Source organism: Notolabrus celidotus, chromosome 18, assembly GCF_009762535.1.
Source record: "Notolabrus celidotus isolate fNotCel1 chromosome 18, fNotCel1.pri, whole genome shotgun sequence".
In the NCBI taxonomy this organism is placed as follows: Eukaryota; Metazoa; Chordata; class Actinopteri; order Labriformes; family Labridae; genus Notolabrus; species Notolabrus celidotus.
Genome location: NC_048289.1, coordinates 18,813,910 through 18,834,018, shown reverse-complemented (window position 1 = coordinate 18,834,018; position 20,109 = coordinate 18,813,910). Strand labels below are relative to the sequence as shown.

The 20,109-nt window shown below is 40.1% G+C and overlaps 2 protein-coding genes across 3 annotated transcripts; both read left to right on the top strand.

The window, feature by feature from the left end:
- The first annotated feature begins 1,507 nt into the window (after positions 1–1,507).
- On the top strand, positions 1,508–8,269 carry LOC117829600 (FERM domain-containing protein 6-like). 2 transcript variants are annotated; one of them, XM_034707176.1, is made up of 13 exons: positions 1,508–1,663; positions 2,490–2,580; positions 2,775–2,854; positions 3,054–3,112; positions 4,204–4,423; positions 4,513–4,668; positions 5,855–5,920; positions 6,029–6,097; positions 6,269–6,443; positions 6,654–6,857; positions 7,658–7,789; positions 7,875–7,897; positions 7,980–8,269. In XM_034707176.1, the coding sequence occupies exons 1-13, from the start codon at positions 1,592–1,594 to the stop codon at positions 8,019–8,021; spliced, it is 1,389 nt and encodes a 462-aa protein (XP_034563067.1). In that variant the 5' UTR covers positions 1,508–1,591; the 3' UTR covers positions 8,022–8,269. The 2 variants fall into 2 exon arrangements, with proteins under 2 accessions (XP_034563067.1, XP_034563066.1); XM_034707175.1 differs by having other exon boundaries at positions 1,510–1,663; positions 4,201–4,423.
- A 3,055-nt stretch (positions 8,270–11,324) lies between these two features.
- Positions 11,325–19,196, top strand: ghdc (GH3 domain containing). The gene is made up of 11 exons (XM_034708533.1): positions 11,325–11,547; positions 11,721–12,011; positions 13,893–14,089; positions 14,174–14,368; positions 14,501–14,620; positions 14,894–15,191; positions 15,312–15,501; positions 15,751–15,822; positions 15,951–16,084; positions 18,517–18,605; positions 18,694–19,196. The coding sequence occupies exons 1-11, from the start codon at positions 11,463–11,465 to the stop codon at positions 18,913–18,915; spliced, it is 1,893 nt and encodes a 630-aa protein (XP_034564424.1). The 5' UTR covers positions 11,325–11,462; the 3' UTR covers positions 18,916–19,196.
- Positions 19,197–20,109: the final 913 nt, after the last annotated feature.

Below are 20,109 nucleotides of genomic sequence, written 5' to 3'. Positions count from 1 at the left end.
CTTCTGTCTTTTGTCTGTCTTTGTATTCATGTACAACCTCAGTTACACAAAAGTTGGGACCCTGCGTAAAATGTTAATAAAAAAGAACTTGATGTTTGCGATTAAAAATAGTCCAAAACAACATATCAAATGAAACAAAAATATTTTTTCTTTTATGAAAATATATGTTAATTTTCAATTTGATGCCAGTAACATGTATCAAAAAAGAAAGTTGGGGCATGGGCTTATTTACTAATGTCAACACTATAAATGCTTGGGAACCAATGAGACTAGTTTCTGGGGTTTTGAGGATTTCAGCTGCTCAACCAGGACTACAGGCCGGCCAGTTTAACACCCAGACTCTTCTACTACAGAGCCATACTGTTGTAATATGTACAGAAAGTGGTTTGGTGTTTTGCAGAAATCTGCAAGGTAGAAAAAGTTCTGCTGCACGGCACTTTGTATTGCTCCAGAACCTGTATGTATCATTCAGCATTGATGGTGCCCTTGCAGATGTGTAAGCTACCCATGCCATGGGCACTTATACTGTACATCCCCATACCATTACAGATGCTGGCATTTGAACTGTGAGCTGACAACAAGCCAGGTGATCCCTCCTTTCCTAGGAGTGGGATGCAGCGTCCATGATTTCCAAAAAGAATGTCAAATTTCGATTCGTCAAGCCACAGAGCAGTTTCTACCATGCTGTAGCCTGTCTTCAATTGAAGTCGGACTCTCTGGAATGCCATTTTTGTACCCAGTCTTGTTATCAACCCAAGCGGCAACCTCCGGTCTAAAAATATGAGTCTAATGCAGAAGTGCTAAAAACTGCAGTTCAGCCAGGAGGCTGGCTCCGAAAGTACCAGAAACCACATACACACCAATTCAAAAAAGACGATCTTTACAGCAGAAATAAACATGTTTACAGCCTGGTATAAAAGACGAGTGTAGTCTGGATAGCTCATTTCTTGATCGGCTCACACTGTACATGGGGTGAATTTCTTTCTAATGCGGCAATTTCGAAGATATTGAGATTACAAGTCTTTCAATGAGAGGCACAGCTGACTTGATTGACAGGCTGGAACACTGTAGCTGTTGGCTAGGAGGCTCAAAGTCTGCCCGTTTATGTCACAGTCGCCCAACATCACCAATATGGCTGCCGCTGACGTTTAGCCTCAAAACAGTGCTTCAGAAACAGATGGGTGACATCATGGATCCTACGTCCATATTTTATACAGTCTATGTTTCCAACCTGTTGATCCAAATTGGTTGAGAGATGTTCCTCCGTGCGTTTTTTAGCAACACTTTTGCCAGGTTAAAGCTACTGCAAGGAACTTAGTGTCAATTTTGTTGCCTAAGTCCTCCTTTCTGACACCTTTCTTTGCCAGGGTGACACAAATAAAAAAATATACAAAATGTAGTAACTCTTAGTGCTGATGGCCTTGACTGCATTCAGAAATTGCTATCAGTATTATTTTCAGTATCTTTTCATTACCAGCCAAAAACTCCTCACAGGAGCTTTGAGGAGGAAGGCTAACATGTTGTGGTTGGTCTGTGGGAGGACAGGAGGAGGATATATGAAGCTCTGAGGTGAACAGACGCTTCACTGACCATGAGGACGCAACGGAAACGACAAGTGTGCATCCTTCTGCCAAACAAGCAGCACCTGGACTGTACTATTGGAGTGAGTGTTCCCCGTGTCAATATCCTGTCTCATTCGTGTATTTTAACCTGTGTTATTATCTACCACTCAGAACTGGAGAGATAAATGCAGTCCAGATTTAGAGACGTTGATTCATAGCAACATATAACGCATGTTTTTTGAAGACTGATTAACGGCAGTCAGTGATGTTGAATAAGTTGTTTTAACATTATCAGGAAATGTTAAATGCGCCTGTTAAAAATGTTAATCTTGGCAAAATTAAAGCAGAAAGGGAACATAATTGAACATGATGAAACTTGATGTGGTCCTCTAGATTTTTAAGGAGAATTTTGATGCATTAAAAACAAAATACTACATAAATTGCAAGAGAGAGAGAGAGAGAGAGAGAGAGAGAGAGATTCCTTTATTCGTCCCACAAGTGTTACAGCAGCAAAGTAGATAGTGCAAAACAGTATAAAGTAAACAGGAGCATATAAAATAGTGATTATTACAAAAGTTTTTAGCTGTTAAAAATTAAAGAAAGTATATTTACATATATTTACAGAACCAATGATGCAGTGAAAGTGTGCACAGACTAGTAACATAGGTTTAAAACAATGTACAGATCTGAGAAGATGAGTAGAAAAACCTATTGCACACGTTTACGAGTGAGATGAAGTAATAATTGCACGTAAATAGAAGCGTGTATCCATAAAATAAATCAAGAATACTGTGTGATGTTACAGTAATTGCAGATTTTACGTTATTTATCTTTCTCAGTGAGGAACCTCCATCACATCACGATCAAAAAGAACCCTGAACGCACCGTGAACTCTGATTAACTTTTTTGTTGAATGTGTTTCTTTAGGTGACAGCCAGAGGCCATGAAGTGTTGAAATGTGTACTGAAGCAGCTCAGCGTTGGTGAGCTCCAGGTGTTAGGTCTGGCTGTTCTCAGAGGTCAGTCAGTGTGTGTGTGGGAGTCTATGAGAAAATGTTTTCTATTCATTTACTGTGAGAGCAGTAAATTAAAGGCAAGGCTTAGGGAGGCTCTGATGGTGTCTGTGTGGTTAAAGACAAGTGTGCTACTTGATGAACACTAATGCTCCAGTTTACTTTGTTACCAAACTGGATGCATGATTTTTGATCCTCAGATAATGAAAACCTGTTTATTGATTTGGGGCAAAAGCTGAGCAAGTACTTTGGTAAAACATGGAACCGAGGGTCTTTGAGGGTGAGTTGTTTTTTCTTATATATTTGCAAGATTTCACCTTTTCTCACAGCTACCTTTTACTATCCTTATGCCTGAGTTAAAGTTTGATACCTTTGAAGGTTATTGACTTTGTCCCATAAATTCTAAATGTTCTATTTGTTTCAACTGATGAGTAAACTTCATAGTGAACAATGACCTCCCTTTGATTCTGTATAATCAGGTCCCGTTCGTCTTGTTTCTGAGAGTGCAGTATTACGTGGAGAATGGACTGCTCATATTGTACGTTTGTGTATCTTCTGACCTTTCTGCACATTCATACACCACACATGTTCTACAAACTGCCCTTAGTGTTATAAACAGTGGTGGACAAAGTACACAGCTTCATTACTTTAGTCAAAGTATAGATCCTCCTGGTCAAATATTACTCCAATACAAGTGAAAGTTGTTCTGTCAGATTATTACTTGAGTTAAAGTACTGAAGTATTTGCTTTTAAAAATACTTAAGTATTCAAAGTACTTCTTAAAAAATCTTAAAACATTGTATTTTCACAAAGCATGAGTGCAGTCAAGAATACATACAAGTACATTCTGTAACATTATGTTTATCTAGAAACAATTAGCCTACTTGAAATCTCTAAAAACTATACCATTGAATAAAAACAGACACTATTTTACTACAAGAACAGACAACTTAGTTTGAAATGTTCATCTGGAATGAAACAAATGTTACGTAGCTCAACACGCTTTCTCAGGTTGGACAGTGAATGTCTGTGTGTTTGGGCAGAGTGGGAAACAGGGAGAACATTTCAAAAGATACGTATCACTCTTCATTTCAAAAACCTCTAACACGGGCTGAAGATATGACCATGGGTGCTCAGGTGGAGAATTATAGACATCATTACCACCTCTAAATGAACTGCCTGATCTGAGTGAAATCTGCTCTGTGTTTGCTCCACGTTCAACCGTGGAGACGCACGATATACAGGTATGACTAAACCTCTGAGACAAACAGAACTACACAAACACATTTTACTGTCTTAGGGATCAGATATCAGAAAGAGAAGGACATTCATGAGCTGACTTCAAAGCAAAAGTAGTGAGTAACTAGAGCACTGATAGAAATGTAGTGGAGTAAAAAGTACAATAATTGTCTTCTGAATGTTGTGGAGTAAAAGTAATAAGTTCCCCCAAAAAATAATATTCAAGTAAAGAACAGATACTCAAAAAATTTACTTAAGTACTGTACTCGAGTAAATTGACCCTGTTACTGTCCACCACTGGTTATAAATGATGCACTTTCTTTGATGCACAATACTGATCATTGTGTTCCAAACCTCTGTGACGTTGTGTTTCATTTGTTGTTAAAGCAGCAGCAAAGTACAGCAGCTCTACTATGCTGAGCTGAGGCAGAAGGTGTTGCACTCACAGAGTCACCATCAGGAAGCTCTGTTCTTCCAGCTTGCAGCTTCCGTGCTCCAAGCTGAGGTCGGAGACCTGGAGCAGAGAGAGGCCAAAGATGAAGGGGATAGAGAGGAAAACAGACAACAGAGAAAATCTTACTTTCTACCTGAAGATTACTTCCCCTCCTGGGTAAAAATAAATAAATAAAAAGACATGGTAACATCATATCATGGTAGACATTCACATGCGCGTATGTGATGTGCTTGTTCTCTTCTCAGCTGATAAAGCGTCGTGGACGAGACTTCCTGCTGCAGCATGGCCCTGTGTTACACGAGGAACTGAGAGGTTTGTCACGTCGCAAAGCCATCCTGCAGTTTATACAAGAGGCGAAAGGTCTGCAGGACGGGGCTGTCACCTTCTACAGGATGAGACGGGTCAGTCACCTGCAGACTCAATGTTTGAAACTCACATAAAACAGTATCTCAGAAAGAATGGATTTGAATGTTGAGCAAACTTTTAATAATAATAATAATAACTGATATTTATATAGCGCCTTTCAAGAAACCAAAAGTCGCTTCACAGGGTCAGGTAGGGGGTCTGGGGGGTAGGTGGGGATATCTAACGGGGAAAGGCCTTGAGGAAAAGGTGCGTTTTGACTGCTCTCTTAAAAGTGTCCGGGGTTGGGACGCTCAGGATGTCAGGAGGGAGAGAGTTCCACAGAGTAGGGGCTGCCACACTGGAGGTTCTGTCCCAAAAGGTCTGCATCTTAGTCCGGGAGATGGAGAGGAGACCCAGGTCCAAAGACCGTAGGTTCCGGGATGGAGTGCATTGGTGGAGGAGGTCAGCCAGGTATTGGGGGGTGAGGGCCTGCAGGGATTTGTAGGTGAGAAAGAGCTTATAGGAGATACGGTACTTTACAGGGAGCCAGTGGAGGTGAATGAGAGTTAGGATGATGTGCTACCAGGGCTTGGTGTGCGTGAGAACCCTGGCAGCTGAGTTCATCACGTATTGGAGCCTGTCAAGGCCATTGCTGGGTACCCCGAACAGGACTCCATTGCAGTAATCCAGCCGGGAGGTAATGAAAGCATGGATGAGGGTCTAAGCAACTGAATCGGAGAGAGATGGAGTCAGCCGGGAGATGTTCTTGAGGTGATTGAAGGCAGACTTTGGGACTGATTTGATGTGTGACCGGAAGGAGAGGGAGGAGTCAAGAATGTCACCCAGGTTGCGGACTTCAGGAGATGGGGAGATGGAGCAGCCATCCCCATGGAGGAGGAGATCTCCAACCTTCCTGAGCAGTGGCTTGGGGGCCACAACCATGAGCTCCGTCTTTTTACTGTTGAGTATGAGGAGTTTAGATGTCATCCAGGCTTTTATGGCATGGAGGCAGTTGACCAGAGACTGAGGGGGAAGCTGGGTGCATGGTGAGGTGCTGAGATAGAGAGTATGATCAGCGTAACAGTGGAAATTGAGACCGAAGTGCCGAATGATCTGACCGAGTGGGAGCATGTAGATGGTGAAGAGTTGGGGAACAAAGAGCATTTCCTGTTTACTTCCTTTGTTTTAGTGAAAATTGCTCTCTCTTGCAACTCTACTTCTTCATCCTTTGTTCCCATGCAGGAGAAAAAAGAGCTGAGAAGTTCAATCCTTCTTGGAGTGGCATTGAGAGGAGTCCAAATTTATAAGGTGATCATCTACATTCACAAAGAAACTATTTTTAGTATACTCTATGGAACCTGTATCATAAATGTACTATCATCATAAACACTAATGTAAACTTGTATGTCTCCATAGGAGGTGGAAGGGAAGCAGTGTTTACTGTATGATTTGTTCTGGACTGACATCGACCGCTTCACCTTCCAGGTTGGCCTTTCAATACAAATTCATGTTATAACTACTTCTGCATTTAAAGTAAATTTTCCATACATACTTATGCCGGCATGCAATAACAGAGTGTTTTCACAGTGTGTTAAAGGTACTTTACTTCATCTCAGGATCTTAATACCTCCTCCTACACTGCTTTCTTGTCTTCAGGGCTGCAGGTTTGAAATCTCTGCAGTGGGCTCTCTGTGTCTCCCAAAGCTGCTGTACTACACCCCTTCTGCCTTCCACTCCAAACACATCCTGAAGCACCTCAGTGACAGTCACAGTTTCCACATCAGCACCAGAGACTCACTCAGCTACATCCAACATCTGGAAAACAAGCAGGGTGTGCAACCCCAGCTTCGTGCCACTCGTGTTTTCCATATATTTGCATCTAATTATTTGTACGGTCATAAATCCTAAATGTCTACATGAAGTCACAAGTGGCACTACAAAACCTTTTGAAGTCTTCTCATGCTAATTAGGACACACAAAACTTCTTCTCTCTGAATCCTAACACAAAGGTGACATTTTCCTTTTCTCTGTTGCTCTGCAGCTAGTCAGTACTACAAAGAGGCCTACATCTGTGATACGACACGCCTAAAACAGCGACTCCAATGCAACAACAGCATCACATCCTCTGTGTCTAACTGCAGCTTTGCAGTTGTAGAAGCTGCAGTCATGTCTAGAGAAGAAGTAGAAGAAGAAGAAGAAGAAGAAGAGGAGGAGGAGGAGGAGGAGGAGGATGTGTCCTGCATAGGTGAAAGAAAATTTGTTCAAGCAAGATTTTGCATCTCTGGGGAAAAATTATTGTTATCTGTTTTTTTGCATATCTAATGTTATAACAGTAATAATTCATTTTATTTATAGGTGCATTTCTGGACACCCAAGGTCACCTTACAACAGAGCAATAATAAAAGCAACCCTCAACAGTAAATAAATACATTAGAATAAAAAATACAATACTAGAAAAATGAAAGGGGGGAGGGGAAGTCATTCCAGTTCCCAAAGAGACGGATTAGAGTGAGTATGCTTGGTAGAAAAGGTGAGTTTTTAGGCAGGATTTGAAGGTGGTGGGTGAGGTGGAATTTTGTGCGTCCAGGGGGAGAGAGTTCCAGAGGTGGGGGGGCCGAGCGGCTGAAGGCTCTCGACCCCATGGTGGTCAAGCGAGCAGGTGGGAGGGTGAATTGGATGGAAGAGAAGAACCTGAGACTACGGGTCGGTATGTTTGTATGGAGGAGGTCAATGAGGTACTGAGGAGCTAGGTTGTTGATGGCCTTGTAGGTTAGGAACAGAATCTTGAAAATGATGCGGTATTTAATGGGAAGCCAGTGGAGTTGCTGCAGGACAGGTGTGATGTGGCTGGTGGAGGGGGTTCTGGTTTCCTGGAATACACAATGAATGATTATTAAGACGATACATTAAAAAATTACGCCTAATACGTCCATTCTGTTTGTAAAATGTGCCTTTAACAGCCTCAAGTAGTTTCTTGTACTTGTGTTATTTTTGTCTCAAAAAGAAGAATTTAAATGTATAGTGTTTGCGTTGTTGTTTGGGTAGAGTTCGAGATGTGTGTGGACGACCCTGAGGAGTTACTCGTCGATGACCCCGCTGAGTTGTCTTGGCTGGCGGAGCTGCTTCCTGGTGTTTCCATAGATGCACCTTTATCACTCCCGTCTCCTCACTGGGCAGGTTGGTCCATAAAAAGAAGAACCAGAATCTAAAATAACTTTGTTTTTCAGTCTATCTCAAAAAAATGTTTGTCCTTCCATTTCAGTCGTAACCATGGAAATGAAACAGGTGAGCACAAATGCAGTTTGCTTTGATTGAACAACCCCCTCCTGCATCAAACGCTTCAGCGTTGTCTCTGATCTTTGTGCAGGTTCTGAGGAGGAGAGCTAATGAAGGCGTTTCTGTGGACTAATGTTCAGCCAGAGGCAAAAAGAGGGGCTCATTATGTTCTGCAGATCAGGACAGATGTAACTACTGTGATGATCACATCACTTTTAAATAGAGTGATCATAGACCTAATAAATTATGCACCTATATAAAATAAATTATGCAAATAATCACTGTATGTTCCTGGTCCAATGCAAGCTCAAACAAATCCCTTGAACATTCAATAAATAAATAAATCTGTCATACAAGCAGTCGAAGCAGATGGCTGTCTAACATGAGTCTGGTTCTGCTCGAGGTTTCTGCCTGTTAAAAGAAAGTTCTTCCTCACCGCTGTAACTAACTAAATACTGCAAGATGCAATGCTCATGCTGGATTAACATAGAGTACGGTCTAGACCTGCTATGTTTGTAAAAGTGTCTTGAGATAAGGTTTTTTGTGATTTGGCGCTTTACAAATAAAGATTGAAGATTGATTAATACAAATAAATCAGTTAAAGAAGAATTTACAAGTATGTGCTTCCATTAAAAAAAAGTTAGAACTGGTTTAAAAGAAGTCACTTGTAGATATTTGTGACATGTACAAATGTTTGATTATTCAAAATAAATACATTCTTTATGGTTTACTTGCTTTATATTAATTAAGAGGAATCATTTTTTCTGTTAGCTTAATTTGATTCATGATTGTGTATCGGTGGAAAATGAATTCATAGAAGCAAAATGTGGAGTTGTTATTCTTAACTTTAATCTGTTTTAGTTATTTTCTCTAAAAATCTACAAAAAAATGTATACTATTAATAAAAAGGAAGGAATAGGAAACATCTCCTAAGTGTCATACCAGTATATGTTGTGAGGGGTGTAGGTCTAGGATACATTTTAGGCTTCTTTCTTTCATTTCTGAACAGTGATAACAAACATACAGCCATTATTCTGCAGCTAAACACACCTAGGTTTATTGTTGTGCTTAATAAGCATTACTGTACAATTAGAAATATATAAATATAGCCACATATAAAAAATAAATGAATTATCAAGTGCCTTCCTGAGCATGAGACAGCATCATTTTTGGTGGCTTGTTTTATCAAGTCAGTATCCAGTGTGTGGATTTAAGGATGAAACTATCAATTCTTGCACCATACAGTTAATATATAACTTTGAAAGTAGGTCTACTTCCCAATTTTTTTCTGTATTTGGTCCTTTTGACGTTGCACTGTTATGGGGCGCCGATTGTAAAGTTTTGCACACTGAAAATGACATTTCTCCACATTTCTCTCCAAAACACCATGAAAATGTAGAGTGAATTTTTAAAAGTCACTTTTTTCACATTTAGAGGAATATTTGTGATCTTCTTCACATTTAATTTTCTTGTGAAAAATTAAAATCATTGTGAAATCCAAATACTAAATATAAATATAAATTTTAAATATAAATATAAATGTTCAACGATAAATATAAATGTTAAATATAAATATAAATGTTAAATGTTTCTCCGCAATCCTAAATATTTAGCTGATATGCTGCAGTGTGAATTTGCATATCAGCTAAATATTTAGGATCGCAGAGCCACATTTAGATTTAATATTTAGATTCATATTTAACATTTATATTTAATATTTATATTTATATTTATATTTAATATTTATATTTATATTTATATTTAACATTTATATTTATATTTAACATTTACATTGAACATTTAGATTTATTGTTGAACATTTAGATTTATCGTTGAACATTTAGATTTATATTTAGCATTTGGATTTAACAAAATTTTAACTTAATATATTTTTCACAACAAAACTAAATGTGAAGAAGATCACAAATATTCCCCTAAATGTGATAAAAAAAAAGAAGTGAAAATTCACTCTACATTGTTACGACGTTTTGGAGCTAAATGTGGAGAAATGCTGCTGTTATTTTCAGTGTGCACAACTTTACAAATGGCGCCCCATACACTGTGGTTGGGTAGAAAGTGGGGACTTTTTAAAACAGGCATGTCCAAAGTATGGCCCAGGGCCAATTTCGGGCCCAAGGTCCATTCATTTATGGCCCCAAGCTTCCATCTTAAATTCTATTATTTCTAGCAAAGAAATGAATGAACTTCTGAATCATCTGTACATTTGCAGTTTCTTTCAAGTGCACAAACAAAACTAAAGTCAATCAAGAAACGTCTGAAAAAGCTTCATATGGACTACTATTATAAAAGTACTGGGAATTCTGCGAGATGCCAATAAAGAAAAAACACAAGAACTCTTAAAGCTGACAGGTTTTCAAATTAATGTTTTATCATGATGTGAAAATGTTCTTGATGAGCACTAAAAGTTCAGAAGACACAAAAGGACACAAGACAAGATAAAAGTTATGACATTGTACAGAAAAGGCTAAATTTGGTGCATAAAAATTGTTCAGAACTCAGGAAAATAATTATTTAGTTCTTAAAATGTTTTCTGCTGGTCAGAAAAGTCTTAAAAACAACATGAAAAGAAGTGTGATGAAATCCAGATCGTGATCCTGCCATAAGAAAATAATAATACAATATTTTTTCCCACATTGCCCGACACATCTTCCTCCTACTGTTCTATTACTGCTACCTGAACAACAAACTGAACTGGTCAGACAACTCAAATGCGCTGTACAAGAAGGGACAAAGCAGACTCTTTCTGCTCAGGAGACTCAGGTCTTTTGGTGTGGAGGGGGCTCTTCTGAAGTCCTTCTTTGACTCTGTGGTGGCATCAGCCATCTTCTTTGGAGTAGTCTGCTGGAGAAGTAGCATCTCTACTGCTGCCATGAAGAAGCTGTACAGACTGGTGAAGAAGGCGCGCTCTGTCCTGGGCTGTCCACTGGACCCTGTGGAGGTGGTGGCTGACAGGAGGATGATAGCAAAGCTATCTTCTCTGATGGACAACACGTCACACCCCCTCCAGGAGACTATAACAACACTAAGTAGCTCGTTCAGTGACAGACTTCTTCACCCACGGTGTCTCACGGAGAGATACCACAGGTCTTTTCTTCCTGCAGTGGTCAGACTCTATAATCAATAATATATACATATATATGTGTGTGTGATTTTAAGATATGCTTATCTTTTACCTCTTTAATTTTAATTGCTAATAACTTTTTGATAATTATTAATTTATAGGCTCTTGTTTGCTTTATATATTTCTTTTGCATTTGTCTACTCTGTTACTGTAACACTTGAATTTCCCTCTTTTCCCTCTTTGAAAAAAGTTTGGACACCCCTGTTTTAAAGGTTTGGTTCGTCTTCTTTTTTATGTGCATGTGCGAATGACACAAAATGACACGTCATCCTGCAGTCAGCCAATCAGCGCGTCCGGTTGTAACCCAAACACGGAAGCAGATCAAACGCAAACGAAAACAAGTCCAGGCTTCCTCTGGAGCCACATAAACACATTATTCCTCATGAGAACAGCCAGCGTTTTAAAAATCTAAGGCCACATTGTGAGCTTACAATGGCCTTTTCTTTGTTTCACGTGACCGTGCCGCTTTGTATGGCAGTTGTATCAGTTGCTGTCGCCATCGTTGGTCAAAACTTGGGTAAGTTACTTTGATATGAAGAAGTTGAATGTGTTAGGATGTCTGTAATGCTTGCCTGAATAATGGGACATGTAGCTTCCTTAAGTTGACAGATAACGGTGTAAAGTTTACTAACAGCGACCCCACCTGGTTAATTTCCTCGTTCCTTGTGTAACACCGGCTGCTCCTCACAGCGATGCCGCCCCCTCTGCCTGCTGTCCTCGGTGTGTGCTCTCTGGCCGGGATGGCACTCTTCTGGAGAGACATAAGCTCGAAAATGAAGGGTGAAAACCGGACTTTTGGCAGTCTGCTCAGTCAGTATCTGGCCGTGAAAGGTGTAGCCATGTTGGGAAAACGGCAGAGGCGCAAACTTGAAGCCGACACTCTCAACGTGAAGCGGGTTCAGGAGGAGACTCTGCTGAAGCGCCTGCGTAAAAATGCAGACACATGTTACGGAAAGAAGTACCAGTTTGACCAAATACCAGGTAAGAAAGACAAAAAAACCCAGCTTTCATTTGATGCTTTTTATTTGGCTGAATTGTTTTGTAGAATAAAAACCCTGCATGTGTTGTGAAACCTGCTGTGGTTCGTCCTCTAAGCAGCCGTGATGTAACGTTATGCATTGTGTATGTAGTCAGCTCTGTCAGAAGGACAGGAGGAGTGCCATAATTAGGATCCTGCTGAGACCATGAGTCCAATATCTCCATTCAATCTGCTACTATAAAACCCCAATAGGCAGTACTTTTTCCTCTTATTTTTCCTAACTGTAGGTGGGTTTTTTTGTAAACATATGGGATTTTTTAATAAATATATTTATTAGATTTTTTTAACAAACAAAACATACACTTGGCTCACACACACACACACACACACACACACACACATATATATATATATATATATATATATTATTAACCTTTATTTTACCAGGAATAGTCCCATTGAGATACAAAGTCTCTTTTTCAAGGGAGTCCTGGCCAAGACTGCAGCATTAAAAGTTTCACAAATAGAACAGGACAAAACATACAGTGACAAGTATTCCATTGATTTATAAGTTAGCAGTGTTAAGCTCTAAAACATGTGCACAAGCTGATCAGATCATCCTTTATCCTAGTTTTGAAATCCTCCAATCAAATTAAACAATCCAGTTTCAGGTGACCCTGATGCTCATTAAAAGCACTTTTACCAAAGACAGAGCGAGTCCGAGGAATGACAAAAATAGTTTGTCCATGGGGCCGAAGATGACAGCCACCGACAACTTTTGGAGTCAATAAGGAGCATAAATGAGACGGCAGCTCCTGGAGTATGGCCTTACAAAGAGAGACATACCAATGCTCCATTCTTCTGTTGTATAAGGAAGACAAGCCTACCTTCTCATACAAGATACAGTGATGTGTATCATGGTTAGCATTCAGGTTAAGTTAATACAGACGTAAGGCACAGGATTCACAATGTACATTGCAGAGGTGCAAAGATAGAGGAAAAGAAAATAAGGGAATAAATAGAATAAAAAAATAAAAACAAAATAATAATAATAATGATGATATTAAAAAGTTGTGTCTATAGCACAAAGCCTATTATAAAAAAAGACAATTAACATCACCACAATAATGACCAAAGTACCAAGTGCTGGGTCACTCGAGCTGAACACAGATTCTCAGAGTAGAGCAGGACAGTGTGAGTCAACTGTAGCTGGAAGACATGATCTGCCACTGGGGACAACAGTGGAGAACACCTGCGTGCTGTTTTCTGTCCTTTGGTGTTACCTGCTGCTGGAATCAGAATTTCCTGAGGGAACCTTCCCAAAGGATTAAAAAAGTTCCTATCTATCCATCTGAAATGTAGCAAAAAAGAAAATCCTCACATCATGAATATATAAGTTACATAGAATGTGACATTCGAATCATTGCCTCACAATTCCAGCATTTCTACAATGTCAACATTTTTTATAAAATTCAAAACTGTCTCCCAGATATCACTAAACTCAGAAGCCTTCTTCCTCACAACATAAGTAAGTTTTTCAAGAGCCAGACTTGTTGTTAATCAGCATTTGAATACAGCGTAATAGTCTTTATACAATCCTAATAGTAACTGCTTAGTATGGGGGAGCTAACTCTGCAAGCCAAAGCTGTGTTGGTTTTCAGGTAACAAAAATAAAAACAAAGCAAAAATGAGGAATTTAAAGAAACGTTTTTGTGAGGGTATTTTAACACCTTTCAAAATGTGTAGTACCACGTAATGGAATATTGAATTTAGTCTTTGTTACTTCCTGCTCAAACTGCACCTGAACTTGCATCGTGAAATATGTAATATGGAGTTGCCGTTCTTGTTAACAAAAACATCATCTTTGTCTTATTTTTTCTCAGACAGTGATATATTCCGTGAACGTCACCCCATCACCACATATGAACACTACCGTGATCTCATCAGACGCATCGCAGTGGGAGAAGAGAAAGTCCTCATTGCTGAGAAACCGCTCATTCTCGCCATGACCTCAGGGACATCTGGACCCAGCGCCATGCTGCTCAGCACCAAGGACACTAACACTGAGTTCTTCCTGCAGGTGGGTATTTGCCATTGTGCCTATCGTGTTCTTTTGCATATAAAACTGTATTTAGAACACTATTGATTTATGTATTTCCACCAGGGTGTAGCTGTCTGCTTGGAGGTCATGGGAACAGCATTCCCTGCGACCGACAGCCTCCAGCGCACCACTAAGTTCTTCTATTCTCCCACCTTTCGTCAATCTGAGGCTGGTATTCCCATCGGACCAAACTCCTCCACACCAGCCTCCTCCCGCCACATGCTCAACCTCTACACCACACCAGCACCCGCCTTTGAGGTACAATCTATCTCTCTGCCATATAATGTATGTCCGACAGTGTTTGGAACACAATGCTCAGCACTTATCGTTTAAGTTTTATGCATGATAACTTCAACATGCGTTATTGTCCCCAATCCTCCTCCCATCCAGGTCCCCAGTGAGAAGGACACCCTGTACCTGCATCTCCTGTTTGCTCTTAAAGATCGCAGTGTGGGAACACTGGAGTCCAACTTTGCCTCGACAGTCTTCTATGCTTTCAGTGCTTTACAGGTACTGCAGAACTAATGTCATGATTTAGTATGTTTACCCTTTCCTTATCTCCTAAAATATCTCAAGGATAAAGAATCTTCATCAAACAGAAGGATGCTGTAAAACCTCCTTTATTGCTGTATCCTTCATGCATGCCTGGTTGACTCTCACCGGGACATCTTCAAGTGAGAGGGGATTAAAAATCATGAGTCAGCCCCCTCCACCTGAAGAACAGTTCGTGTACTTAGTTTTATGAACTAAAGATCGGAAAAGTAAGTTCCCTCCATCCCACAGGATCGCTGGCAGGAGCTTGTGGAGGACATTGAACAGGGAAAGATCAGCGCTGCTCTGGCTCTGGAGCCCAAAGTGAGGTCGAGTCTGGAGGCTCTGATGAAGCCAGACCCACAGAGGGCGGCTCAGCTGCGGGCCCACTTCCAGGAGGGCTTCTGTGGGATCGCTAAACGTCTGTGGCCTCACCTCCACCTGGTGCTTGCTGTTGATTCAGGCTCCAATCAGATCTATGGAGACATGTTGAGGGAGCACTACTGCCAGGGAGTGCCTTTCTATTCACCGTTTTATGCTGCGACTGAAGGTATTTCTAAAATCATTGAACTGTATGTACTATTTGATTGACATTCCAAGTATGATTTGGCACATACACATTCATTATTAGCTTAGTTCTAGCTCTGATTGTGTATTTCTGCCCCTGCAGGTCTGATCGGGGTGAACCTGTGGCCTCAGGAGCCAAACAGACGCTACCTGCTGTGTCCTCGCTCAATGTTCTGTGAGTTCCTGCCAGAGAGCAGCCTGGAGGAGGAGAAGCCTTCCACTCTGCTGATGGAGGAGGTGAAGGAGGGACAGAAGTATGAGCTGGTTGTCACCAACGCTTCAGGACTCTTCAGGTCAGGTTTCATTCAAAAGAAAGGATCTTAGGGATTAAGTCAAAGAAATTAACTCATGCAGGACTTTCTGACAATTTTGTGATTTAAGGAAATCTCTTAAAGCACATTTCTTCATTTTCTCCATGTGATTGCACTCCATAGAAATACAACAAAAGAAACATCTCAAGTTTGATGATGCCCTTTAATTTCCAGTTTAATATCTCAGAAGTTTGTGTTGCATAAATTACTCTGGTTGTGTCTGTGTTACAGATATCGCGTTGGAGACATAGTGAAAGTCGTTGGATTCCACAACCAGTGTCCCATTGTTGAGTTTCAGTACAGGTACACACACATTTTGTGAACACACAAGATGTCATCTAACGCTGAATTGAATTAGCCATATGTAGTTATCAAAAAGAAATTCATAGTATCAAAGTATTTCCTCTGCTCTTGCTTGTTTCATCTCTCAGACGAGGTCAGATGTTGAGCGTTAGAGGGGAAAAAGTGTCAGAGGCGCTGTTTCTTGATGCTCTGAAAAAAGCTGTGTCTCAGTGGCCAGGAGCTCAGCTGGTGGACTACTGCTGTGCTGAGAGTGGCATCTTGGGTAAGAACTTACTGTCATTCACCCTCACTTCATCATTCTATTCCAGTTAGGTCATCACTTCACCATACCATGCCCCTCAAGGCTCATCTTTGCTTCTTCTATGCATGAAAATAGATGCTTATGGTTTAAACCAGGGGTTCCCAAAGTGTGGGTCGGGTCGCAAGACACAAATGGGGGGTCGTGAGATGTCTTCCAGAATGTTTTTTTTTTTAAAAGTTATTTATTATTACTATTTATTTTTGTTTATTTACCTTGTTTTCTTATGTTTATCTTCCTTTTTGTTTGTATTTTTAATTATGATTATTCCTTTATTATCATTATTATTATTTGTATTATTGTTAGCCTATTTATTTATTTTTTCTTCTCTTTGTTGGTTTTGTATTACTTATGTATAATTTGTTAACTTGTTGTGAACAAAGAATCAGTGAAAAAATACAAAAAAAAAATTTGAAGTTATCAGAAAATAGTAAATTTTACACATTATAGTAAAAAATATTGACATAAATAGTAGCTAAACTTGAAATAAAACCTTTAAAGTAGAAAATGTAATGAGTTTTTTGCCTTTCTTTTTGCCAGATGACTCCTAAGTTTAGGTTTAGTGAACAGTTAATTATTAAAAGCATCAGTAGCAGTAGGTTAATTCATAAAGGCACAGGAAACACAGACACATGCTCATATAGGTAGGCTAATTTTCTGCAGACCAGCTAAATGAAGCCCCATTAAATCACTATGAGGGACAGTGGGGGTCGCGAGTCTTTGGCACCTATATTTTGGGGTTCATGGGCCGAAAAGTTTGGGAACCCATGGTTTAAACGATATAATCACCACTACCCACGTATTCCCATGCATCCTGTACAATGTGACATCAAACAATGCATCCACCAGAGGGCGCTCAAACAAACTAGACTTACACTTCTCCTTTGCTGCTCTAAGCTTCTATAAGAACGAAATTAACACAGAGTAAAGGCAAGAGGCTCTGTCCGTAATCATGTGCATATTCCTGAGACCCTGCAATTCATTTTTGTCCTCTGTGGAGGACATGCATTTTATCCATCTAAAGTAAGCACCATATATGTAGACTGTAAAAACCCACTGTCCTGTGAAGAGGACATCCTGGGCCTTCTAATGATGTCTCACTTGTGGGGGTGTGGCCAATAGAGCACATGAACTTTCTTTTCAAAATGGCTGCAAACACAACTTCCACATTTTATGACACCACAGGAGGTGAGGGATCATTATTTTGCAGATATCATGTTTCTCTTGCAAATAATCAAATTGATTCTTCAATGTAAGAGTCTTAACCTCAATTTAGTAAGATTGCACAAATGTACGGTAATTTAAGCCCTTTCAAAACACAACTTGTATTCAGTGTCCTTTGTAGTGGACAGCAGGACTAAATACATCTGGGTTTAACCAATTTCCCTACTCCAGGAAAAAGAGGGCTGAGTAAGACTGAGAGGATTTTACATGCACACACACACTCACACACACTCACACATGCCCAAACACACACACGCACATACATGCACACACACACTTACACATGCACACACACAAGCCAATACATGCACACACACGCACACACACACAGACACACATGAAATCAGTTAAAAGTTTGATTGAGGTGACTATAAAGGGTTGAGAATGCATTTTAAAACTACATGTCAATTTCCTGATGTGTTCCCACTATGTAAGTGTTTTAATGTTCTTGAAATGACCAGAAATCTTAACAGAAATACACAAATGTATGAAAAATATAATAACATTCTGTGACTTATCAAGACCTAATGTCCACTACATGGCACAGATGATAAAAAATTTAATTTCAACATTATTGGATTTTTTTTTTGCTGTAATATGTTTCTTTCAACCCCAACACTTAAATTATCTAGAAAAAATAATAATATCAAAACTTTTTTTCTTTTGGGTCTCAGGAAGATGTAGAGCATAAATGACCCATTACAGTCAGCTGTAGTTTGTACGTTTAGTTCTTTGTAGTTGCATGAAAGAACACAAAAGGAATATTCAACATTTGTAAATAAGTTGGTGGAATAAATAAAAAAAAGTTGCAGAAACTTCTGTGCAGATTTGTATGTGTTGCTGCGTTTTGAGGCAGTCTGGGTATGGTTACATGAAGCTTCGAAGACAGCAATGTTTGGGGTAAAACAATGCCAGAGTTGACTTTTGAAACCTCAATCTCCTTGGCGGAAACCCTGCCATCCCTTGCAGATTCACTACTTACTCTGCTAAGTAGCGGGCCTTCTGCATGCTAGAGGAAGATGAGGCTCTGACTGTTTATTGTTGTCACAGATGGGTTTACACAGGACTTACATGAAATGCACTCACTAACACTACAGGGTTTCTATTGCATCATAATGAAGCAGTGAGTCATTTTAACACTATAATGATCTCTCTTCTCTGTGTTGTTCCAGGAGATTCAATAGGTGGTTCAGATCCTCACTACCAGGTCTTCATAGAGCTGAAAGGTGTGAGGAACCTCACAGAGGAGCAACGATACAAGGTCAGTAAAACCCAACATGAAGCAACAACAGTCAGCAGGTTTCTTCTTCCTCAGGTTACATCTTTCATCTTTCCCTTTTTTGTTCCAGCTGGACGTCTGTCTCCAGCAGGACTCAGCTGTCTATAAGTCCTTCCGCACCAAAGGCAGCATCGGGCCAATGAGGGTGCAGCTGGTGGCAGACGGTGCATTCAAGGAGCTTCGCAAGCGCATGATGGCCTTCTCGAACACCTCACCCAACACCTTTAAAATGCACCGAGTGCTGCGGAGGAGAGAGTATGCCGACTTCCTCTTAGGAAAAACTGTTTCCTGAAACCTGCACAGAGAAAGTTAGTGGACCCTGACTGTGGTGAGCACTCACTGAATGAAAGCTCTCTGTTTTTAATGAACCACTCAGCGGTGAACTGATAACTTGTGCCTTTGGGGACTGATGAACACCAAACACAACATGCTCTTTTCCTTAACATCTGAACAAAATATCCTTTGACTGACATTGTTATCTCACTTTATTTATTTTGATATTAAACTGAACTGTTGATTGTTAACTGTTGTATTCAATGCTGAATAACTGCTACATAAACGCATCAAACCGTGGTTTCATTTTGTTGCGTTATCAGTCCTGCAATGATGCCCTCGTAGATTTTTTCCCCGCAGCAAAAGAAGGAAAATAACACCTCCCTCAACAGCTGTGTTTAAATATGTTTACCAAAACAAATACATCTTTTTTTATGCAGTATGACTCATTCAGTTAACACCATCTGGTGCCTTTTAATGTTGCAGCACTACCGCATTCACATCTTCTCAGAAGTGCAGTCACCTGTGAAGATTAAAGGTGACATATCATGCAAAATGCACCCCTCGAAAATGAAAAAAACCCATTTTGCCCCGTTCTGATTTCTCCACCTTTCTGTAAATGTGTGCTGAAACAAGCCTTTTCAGTTTTCAGTGTTTTTCATACGTCTCTACGTTATCCTGTCTGTAACGGAAGTCAGAGCTCGGAGCTTGTTCAGCCCATATTGTATAAAATACAACTCAACCCCTCCTCCGTTTTTCCATTACCTGCACAAATGTGTGCTAACAAGGAGCTTAGGAGGGAGGCATGCTAGTTGTAGGCTGTCTTAATAAACACAAAGGTCGGTTTTACTCCCCACGTCTGCAGATTTGAAGATCTAGTGGATGATTTTTATTTTTCACGGAAAAGTGCTAGCGCTAGTTAGCATAGCCACATAGCTACATGTTCGTAGCTGTGTACCAAGGCACACGTCGACATACTGACAAATAAAACAACAAGAAACACAAAATCTGTGACCAATTGTTCAGAAAGGTCCTGCTGCAGGTGCCTCTCCGTCAGGATCAGATTCTGGATCAAATTCAGAGGGTTGAAGTAACGCGGGTCTGTGAGCAGCCGTGTATATTCAGCCAACATGTAAACATTAGATCAACGTGCTGGACAGCCGAGGCCACATCCACTTCCTGAGGGGGCGTGGTCAGAGAGCTCATTCTCATT